General features: G+C 50.1%; 1 protein-coding gene across 1 annotated transcript; it reads left to right on the top strand.

Moving 5' to 3' along the window:
• The first annotated feature begins 4,846 nt into the window (after positions 1-4,846).
• LOC118082848 (glucosamine-6-phosphate isomerase 1-like) lies at positions 4,847-5,713 on the top strand. The gene is made up of 2 exons (XM_035110679.1): positions 4,847-4,968; positions 5,071-5,713. The coding sequence occupies exons 1-2, from the start codon at positions 4,847-4,849 to the stop codon at positions 5,711-5,713; spliced, it is 765 nt and encodes a 254-aa protein (XP_034966570.1).
• The last annotated feature ends 3,891 nt before the right edge of the window (positions 5,714-9,604 follow it).

Consider the following 9,604-nt stretch of genomic DNA (forward strand, 5'->3'; position numbering starts at 1 on the left):
GAGCAGCTTCCTAAACGTCCCCGGGGTGGCTGCTTTCGGGATGAGGGCGCGTGCAAAGAGGACCCCCCCCCAACACACACACATTCAGCAGTCTCCACTCTCCACGTGGGTGGAAATGGCACGCACCCCAATTCCTAGTCTCTGGGGAGGGGTGGGCAGGGCTGCCTCCATTTCCAGGCTCAAAACAAGTTATTTAGAGGCAGCTAAAAATAGCCGGAGGGGGGAGGGCAGGGTCCTATTTCTGTCGGGGGAGATGATGATCTACCTGCCAGCGCGTGCTGGGTGGGGGGAGGGGGAGGGGGAGGGGGGAGCCCCCTCCCCGGTTTGTTTGCCTTAGAAAAGTCGGGGGCCGGGAGGGGAGGGGAGACACCAACAGCATCCTGGCGGGTGTAACCGGAGCCGCTTCCCCGGCCAAAACGCAGCGCGGAGGTTTTCTTTGGCTCCAGAAGCTCAAAAAGATGGGGGGGGGGCGGGGGGCGTCGGGAGAAATACCCCCTCCCGTGTCAGGGCCGCCTTGCGATGCCCCACCACCACCACTAACACTCAGAAACCTCTTCCAGCGCCTCCCCCCCTACATCCAGTGTGGGACTCGGATGGCCTGTTTGGGACCCCCCACCCCTGTGTGTGTGTCCCCCCCCCCGCTCCCTCCCTAGGGCTGCTTCTGGCAGGAGGCGGGAGACACAACGCAGACTGCAAGCGAGGCAGGCGAGAGGAAGGCGAGAAGCGAAGGCATCAGCCAGGCTCCCGGCTTCAGGAGGAAGCTTGTGGCTAAGAGGGGGTGGGGTGGGGTGTTTGGGGAGGCTAGAGGGGCCTGGTGTGTGTGTTCAGGGGGCCGGGCAAGTACCCAGGTGACGGGGAAGACCCCCACCCCGACCCTCAGAGAAGGAAATGTCAGACCAGATGGGCCTGCTATAAGGCTTGGCGAATATGGGTTCCCCACCTTTTGCGATCATATAAATGTAGAGTTGGAAGGGATCCCTGAGGGTCATCTAGTCCAACCCCCTGCACTTCAGGAATCACAAGTGATGATGCTTTAGCAGAAGAGAGGCTTCCAGCCTGTTGGAAGTTTTAGTCTGAACCATCACCAGACAGCTAAGGTGGAGCCAGCTTGTTTTCTGCTGCTGCTGCTCCAGAGGGTAGGACTCGAACCAAGGGATTTAAATGACAAGAAATGAGATTCTGATTAAACACCAGGCAAAGATCTTCGTCTGCAAGAGCAGCTCGACAGTGAAACACATGACATCGGAATGGGATGGATTCTCCAAAATGTGGGAATGTTCAGGGTGGCAGGAGAGGATATATTCTTTATTAACATCCTTCCTAACTTGCACTAGCAAGTTCCTTTACTTAGCATAGTTACATTCCCCTTTTTACTTGCAGCACAGATAGCTGGTTGCAGACTCGTGTGAGCTCCTCGCTACAGTATTATACAATTCAGTCTGTTTCAGATTGAATTATACATTCCCGGTAAGTTGCCTTGAATTCCTCTTAAAAGAATAAGGACTTTCCACAATCTTATTCAAAGTCAATAAAAGAAGTTTACTTACATCAGTTCACAGCTGGATTCCTGAAGGCAGACTTAGTTACAAATATGTACATGTGGATCCACCCCATATGGGGGAATAATCCCAGTGCTTCTGTCAGCTGAGAGCTAGCAAAGGAGTCAAATGAAGCTGGAATTCAAAAATTCAAAATGAATTCAAAAATGAAGAAGGAATTCAAAAAAGAGAAGGGGTGTGTGTGGTGCTTGACTCATCCTTTTGTTACCTGGACAGGTTAGGTCACTCCCACTTTCTATCACATGCAAAAGCAAGGATGCTCCAGCCAGGAGGAACAGGAAGTTTCAACTGGCTGGACCAAACATTCCCTCGCATGTCTTCTCTAGCGTTACAACAAATGTTGCACTTGCCTGCCTCTCATGGATCACATCCCACACAACAGAAGTCTAGTGTCCAGATCAAGGGAAGTCATGTTGCTATTGTTTAGTTGTTTTGTTGTGTCCGACTCTTCGTGACCCCATAGACCAGAAGTCATAGCCCCTTTCTCTTCTGCCTTGGTCAGACCCCCCACCTAGAGTCCTGTGTCCAGTTCTGGACACCAAAATTTAATGTTGACAAGCTGGAAGGTGTGCAGAGGAGGGCAACCAAGATGAACAAGGGTCTGGAAACTAAGCCCTGTGAGATGCGGTTGAAGGAGCTGGGTATATTTAGCCTGGAAAAGAGGAGACTGAGAGGATATGTGAGAGCCAAATATCTCAAAGGCTGTCACATAGAAGAGAAAACAATCTTGTTTTCTCCTGCTCTGGAGGGAAGGACTTGAACCAACGGTTTCAAATTACGAGAAAGGAGATTTCGACTAAACACCAGAAAGAAATTCCTGACCGAAAAAGCTGTTCTGCAGTGGATCAGACTCCCAGGAGCGGTGGTGGACTCTCCTTCCTTGGAGCTTGTTAAACAGAGGCGGGATGACCATCTATCATGCTTCAGCTGAGATTCCTGCATGGCAGGGGGTTGGACTAGATGACCCTTGGGGATCCCTTCCAACTCCATGATTCTACGATTCTATATGGAAAGCACCAGGCTGCCCTCTCTGCTCTTTAGGTAGGAGGAAGGAGGGACGATGTTGTCGACTCCCCTGCCATTGCTATCCAGGGTCTCTCCCCACAATATTTAGTAGGCGTTTTGTGGGCCTGATTATGCGGAATTCCCTCCTGACTGAGCTCAGAGGGGCCTCTCCCTGCCGAACACCTCTAGTACTTGCTGGAGAGTTTTTACATTACAGTGGTACCTCGGTTTATGAACACAATTGGTTCCGGAAGTCTGTTCATAAACTGAAGCGTTCATAAAGTGAAGCGAATTTTCCCATTGAAAGTAATGGAAAGTGGATTAATCCGTTCCAGACGGGTCCGCGGATACTCAACCTGAAGCGTACTTAACCCGAAGCATGGGTGTAATTGGTTCCGGAAGTCTGTTCATAAACTGAAGCGTTCATAAACTGAAGCGAACTTTCCCATTGAAAGTAATGGAAAGTAATTTAATCCGTTCCAGATGGGTCCGCGGCGTTCGTAAACTGAAAATTCGTAAACCGAGGTGTTCGTAAACCGAGGTTCCACTGTACTATTATTGCAGCAGGCACTTTAAGGAAGCTTTTAAGATGCCATGGTCCATTTCAACTGACTTCCCTGTATCAATTTTGCAACCTCATGGTGGGAAACTAAAATGTTATAGAAATGGTTGGCGCAAACCAACTCCCACCTTGTCTCTGCTCTCCCCCCCCCCCCCGGCCCGGCTGCTTGCCTGTTTGCGGAGGGCAAGCTTTGCTTTGTTGTTGACTCAGGCGCTCCACCCAGATCCACCCATGTTATGCTGATCCAGGATCTGATCCCCCTCCTGTCAATCAGCCACACCCCAGGGATTATGCGGCAGTAAGTGCAGTCTCCATGCAGACAGGCCAAGTGACCCCAGGAGCTCAGGGGGCTGTACAGTAATAAGCCCCAGGCTCAGGGCATGGCCTTCCTTAATCCCCCCCCTCCTCATCCCTCCCATGCTATCATAATGGAGGGAGGACTAGGGCTCCCTTTAGATTTGGCAGCTTGGACCACAAGGTTGAAAGTGGAGAGACACAGAGGGAGGGGGGAAAGGGAAAAGGCAACACACTTTGCTGCTCTATTTATATATTTAAAACTGCTCTGTTTTTATTCATTTAAGTACTGGATGACCAGCAAGCAAATAGTTTAAAAAGGCAAGTTTTTATTATTTTACTATATGATTTTATGGTTTTATAAAGTTGTAAACCACTGTGACATACAGTATTTCTATGATATAGGGGTATATACAAAATAAAAAAATTCCTTCAGTAGCACCTTAAAGACCAACTAAGTTTTTATTTTGGTATGAGCATTCGTGTGCATGCACACTTCTTCAGATACAAGTGTGCATGCACACGAAAGCTCATACCAAAATAAAAACTTAGTTGGTCTTTAAGGTGCTACTGAAGGAATTTTTTTATTTTGCTTCGACTCAGACCAACACGGCTACCTACCTGTAAATAGGGGTATATAGTTTTAATTAAAAGACGCCTGCTTCTTGGGAGAAAAGCAATGACAAACCTAGACAGCATCTTAAAAAGCAGAGACATCACCTTGCCGACAAAGGTCCGTATAGTTAAAGCTATGGTTTTCCCAGTAGTGATGTATGGAAGTGAGAGCTGGACCATAAAGAAGGCTGATCGCCAAAGAATGGATGCTTTTGAATTATGGTGCTGGAGGAGACTCTTGAGAGTCCCATGGACTGCAAGAAGATCAAACCTCTCCATTCTTAAGGAAATCAACCCTGAGTGCTCACTGGAAGGACAGATCCTGAAGCTGAGGCTCCAATACTTTGGCCACCTCATGAGAAGAGAAGACTCCCTGGAAAAGACCCTGATGTTGGGAAAGATGGAGGACACTAGGAGAAGGGGACGTCAGAAGACAAGATGGTTGGACAGTGTTCTCGAAGCTACGAACATGAGTTTGACCAAACTGCTGGAGGCAGTGCAAGACAGGAGTGCCTGGCGTGCGCTGGTCATGACTAAACAACTAAACAACAACAAAGTTTTATAAACTAACAACAAACTGTTGTGAGGAAAGTCTCCATGGCCTTCTGCACAGAACCACAGGCAGAACCCTCCCAATGCTGGCTGGATATCTATTCAGTGACATCATTCTTCTTTGCTCTGTGACATCATCACTTCCACTGTGAGCCGTGGCTCAAGTGATGTCACCAAGGAGTCTCTCTCTGTCTAGGCTCAAGGAGGAGGCAGGCCAGGAGTAGACTGGAGAAGTCGGGGCTGTAGCAGAACGGTGAGCATGAGACTCGTCATTCTAGAGGACCATGCTCAGGCCAGTGAATGGGTAGCAAAGTACATTAGGAATCGGATAGTCCAGTTTAATCCTGGTCCAAGCAAATATTTCACCCTCGGACTTCCCTCTGGAAGTACTCCATTAGGATGCTATGATAAACTGATAGAATATTGCAAGAATGGAGATCTTTCTTTCAAATATGTGAAAACTTTCAATATGAATGAGTATGTGGGTCTTCCGAAGGATCACCCCGAAAGCTACCACTCCTTCATGTGGAACAACTTCTTCAAGCATATCGACATCTCCTCCGAAAACACACACATTCTGGATGGAAAGGCAGCAAACCTAGAAGCAGAGTGTGCGGCTTTTGAAGAGAAAATCAAAGAGGCTGGAGGAATCGAACTCTTCCTCGGAGGTATCGGCCCCGATGGTCACATTGCCTTCAATGAGCCGGGCTCAAGCCTGGTGTCCAGAACGCGAGTGAAGACCTTAGCTATGGACACGGTATTGGCTAATTCCAGATTCTTTGGTGGAGACCTCTCCCAAGTGCCCACAATGGCCCTCACTGTTGGAGTGGGCACAGTCATGGATGCCAGAGAGGTGGTGATCCTGATCACAGGAGCCCATAAGGCCCTGGCTTTGTACAAGGCCATTGAGGAAGGAGTGAGTCACATGTGGACGGTGTCCGCCTTTCAACAACATCCCCACACTGTCTTTGTATGCGACGAAGACGCCACGCTGGAACTCAAAGTAAAAACGGTGAAGTACTTCCAAGGTTTGATGCTTGTTCACAACAGGCTTGTGGATCCACTCTACAGCATGAAAGATGCGGGAGCAGAGAAAGGGCAGTCCAAGAAGCCATACAGGGACTAACTAGCCTCTTACGATGTGGAGCAACTGGTTATGCAGGCCTTCAACTTACATGGAGCTGGTTGAAAGCATCCTGCCTGTGGATCTCGGGAACGCTCGACAATTATTGGAAAATATCCTTTTCTCAATGGTGAGGCAGTCGCAATGGATGCAGCTGCACCATGCAACTAATTGTCAGATTGCCCCCTTTTTAAAGACCAAACGAGAAAGCAGAGGCTGTCTCTCTTAAGGGTTACTGAGAAGAAAATCTGAATATGTATAACAAAAAAGATGATCTGTAACCAAGAATGGGATGTGAAAATGTGGAGCTGTTGCTACTCATCTTTTGTTACATTAACATAAAAAACCAACCAACCAAGGAGCCTCTCTGGGTCCTCCCTGCTTCCCAATAGAACCATATTGAGGAGGGGTCTTCTCCACACCCCATCAGCTATTTGAGGCAAAGTGTCGGGTGGGATGGGGGGGCATCCCTAGCAGGAACGAGATGATGCAGGGGGAGAGCTGGCACCCTGGTGAGGAGGGGGGGGTATCACTGGCGTTGACCTGCTCAGCCCCAACCACCTGGCAGTCCATGGGGGGGTCGCTCTGGGTTGCTGTCAATCCCAGAAGGCAGATGCGGGGTTTGTCTTGGGGCAAGACACACAATGCCTCCTTTGTTCCACAGGAAGCGATCAGCCCCACACAAGGTTCTCCTCCCTGCTGGTGGTCGTGGGTGATCTTGGGGTGAGAGTCACGTGACACCTGTGGGGCAGAACCTTAGTTGTCCAAGTCAGGTCACAGAGGAAGGGGGCAGCAGGGCCCTAGCTAGGGGGTGCTGAAGAAGGACCCCGCCAGGGGCGCAGATGCCCCCCCCCGCAAAAGTGGCTTAAAAATAGGTCCATAAATATGCCTATACTGTAAATAAAAATATTGATTATTGACCTCATAAGAAAAGGTTTTAAATAGAGCGGCTTTATAAGATATTTGGGAGCCATGTGGGGGCCCTGTTTTCCTGGAAAGGCCCGGAAACGATGCCTTATGAGGAACGGCTTAGGGAGCTGGGTATGTTTAGCCTGGAGAAAGGAAGGTTAAGGGGTGATATGATAGCCATGTTCAAATATATGAAAGGATGTCATATAGAGGAGGGAGAAAGGTTGTTTTCTGCTGCTCCAGAGAAGCGGACATGGAGCAATGGATTCAAACTTCAAGAAAGAAGCTTCCACCTAAACATTAGGAAGAACTTCCTGACAGTAAGAGCTGTTCGGCAGTGGAATTTTCTACCAAGGAGTGTGGTGGAGTCTCCTTCTTTGGAGGTCTTTAAGCAGAGGCTTGACAGCCATATGTCAAGAATGCTTTGATGGTGTTTCCTGCTCGGCAGGGGGTTGGACTGGATGGCCCTTGTGGTCTCTTCCAACTCTATGATTCTATGATTCCTCGATTTTATGGACGGTTCTGCCAGGAGCGCAAGATCACCTAGCTACAGCTCTGGGGGGGCAGCTGCACTTTTTTCAAGACCCCCCCACACACTGCAAAGCCACTCTGCCCTCCTCGCCTCCCCCCCCATAGACCCACCTTCCCTTCTGAACTTTGGAGGGGGGGACAGGGGCATGGAAGACAGCATCATGAGTTGGAGACACATGCGACCGAGGGGTCTTAAAGGGGACACTGGTGGAGGAGAGAGGGGCCCCCACCCAACACAGCTCTGCTCTTGGCTGTAGTGAAGGAGGAGTGGGGTTTTTTTTGGGGGGGTGTCTCTGCTTGCTGGGTCCTCTGAGCTCAGGGCTAACCCTGCTTCACAGCACTAGGAAGCAGACTTGGATTCCTGCGTGCTGCTGTTTTCAGTGCTCCAAACTAAAAGGATGCACTTGAGCATGCAAAGAGTATATTTCTCCGTCTCTCTCGCTCTTTCTCTGTTAGTCACCTGAGATCAGGGAGCAATCCTGGGATGGCCACTTTTGACAGCATTGCAAGTTCTTAGAATCATAGAATCATACAATAAAGATGTTGAATAAGACTGGGCCCAAGACAGAACCCTGTGGCACCCCACTAGTCACTACTCTCCAGGATGAGGAGGAGCCATTGATGAGCACCCTTTGGGTTCGGTCAGTAAGCCAGTTACAAATCCACTGAATGGTAGCATTGTCTAGCCCACATTTTACCAGCTTCTTTACAAGAATATCATGGGGCACCTTGTCAAAGGCCTTGCTGAAATCAAGATAGGCTACATCCACAGCGTTCCCTTCATCTACCAGGTTTGTAATTCTGTCAAAAAATGAGATCGGATTAGTCTGCCATGACTTATTTTCCAGAAACCCATGCTGACTTTTAGTGATCACAGTGTTTCTGTCTAGGTGCTCACAGACGGTTTGCTTAATGATCTGCTCTAGGATCTTTCCTGGTATTGATGTCAGGCTGACTGGGCGGTAAATGTCTTGCACAGTTATTAGGGCAGAAATGTAAAAGGTGCACACACTCACACACACACACACACACTCCCCCAGTATGGAAGCGCATTGATGCAGACAGGGCCTGCCCAATACATTGTGCTACCTGAGGCAAAGGACAAGATGGCACCCCTGCATAGAATTCAACCAGGCTGGCAGCTGAATCAACTCTGCCAATGGGGCAACTTCCTCCACCCCACCTGTTGCCTCCAAGAGAAGGATGAGGGGGAGACTGCTGCCACCCCTTAGGAGCTGGTGCCTGAAGCAACTGCCTCACTTTGCCTAATGGAAGGGTCAGCCCCGCATTGAGGGAACAGCTGCACCCACTGAACCTCCTGCTGGCTGATGGGAAGTCCTTTGTCCAAGAGAAGGGCAAGCCTGCGCTCCCAGGAAGACTTGGGGTGGTTTGATAAGGGGGGGGGGTTCATTTGGGAGATCACTTTAGCCCCTCACCCAAAAAAACTCATGCACAATGACCAAATTATGGGGGTGGGGAGCAGGAAATGGGGCCCACAACCCCCGCCCCACCTGAGCCCCTCCTCACTTCTGATCATCCCCCCTGCTCTTCTGCAAACAGTAGCTAAGGGGCCTGTCTCTAAAGCTATTAGGAGGGGCAGAGGTATTTTATGGCAAGCCCCGCCAGAGATTGAAGCCCTGCTCCCTGCGCAATAACAGCCCAAGTAGGGCGTGCAACACACACACACACACACACACACACACACACACACACACACACTCCTGCTTCCTCCCTGGAGGCCAAACATCACATCGCCCCACAATAAAAGTCAAACATTGAAGTTGTGTCCACTGGCAAATTCCAGCTGGAAGAGCAGAGCAAGTGGTGGGTGGCTTGCCTGCCTCCGGCCTGCACATTCTCTTCTCCCTTCCCTGCCTCCCCCCCCCACAGGTCCAGAGGCCAGAGGAAGTGCCTTTCCCTGCTCTCCCCCCCCCCAACTGATGGCTTTTGCAGCAAGGCAGGCCAGCGGCCAAGGAGTAGCCAAGCATCCTAGAATGGTAGACTTGGAAGGGGCCTCAAGAGTTGACTAAGTGGCAGGGATGCCCCAACAGAAGAGCACACACTGCTCCACTCTGCTCATTGTGACCCCTTGACTTCTGTGCTCAGGGTTTCCTGAGAGCTCTGGGTATAGGGCAGTACAACAACAACAACAACAACAACAACAACTGGAGAGCTGCTGGAGAGGGCAGGGAGAGGCCCGGGTCCTGCTTGCCAGCTCCCCCAAGGCATTGGGTGGGCAAGATGCTGGTCCTTCTTTGGTTCATTGGCTCTCCATATCGATTGCAGAACCTCCATGCCCAGGGGCAGTCTACCTCTGAATACCAGACAGTTCTTATCACTCAATTTGAGACTGGCTGTATACATGGCATACTTCTAAAGGACATGGCTTCCTCCCCGCTGCAAGAACCCAGGGAACTGTAGTTCTCTAAGGGCACTGGGACTTGTAGCTCCAGA

This window comes from Zootoca vivipara, chromosome 3 (assembly GCF_963506605.1).
Source record: "Zootoca vivipara chromosome 3, rZooViv1.1, whole genome shotgun sequence".
Lineage (NCBI taxonomy): Eukaryota > Metazoa > Chordata > Lepidosauria > Squamata > Lacertidae > Zootoca > Zootoca vivipara.

Bases quoted from the DNA above. Each gene is read 5' to 3' on its own strand.
- LOC118082848 (XM_035110679.1), top strand. From the start codon at position 4,847: ATGAGACTCGTCATTCTAGAGGACCATGCTCAGGCCAGTGAATGGGTA. The intron at 4,969-5,070 runs TGGAAGTACTCC...GAATGAGTATGT, and splicing joins TTCACCCTCGGACTTCCCTC to GGGTCTTCCGAAGGATCACC.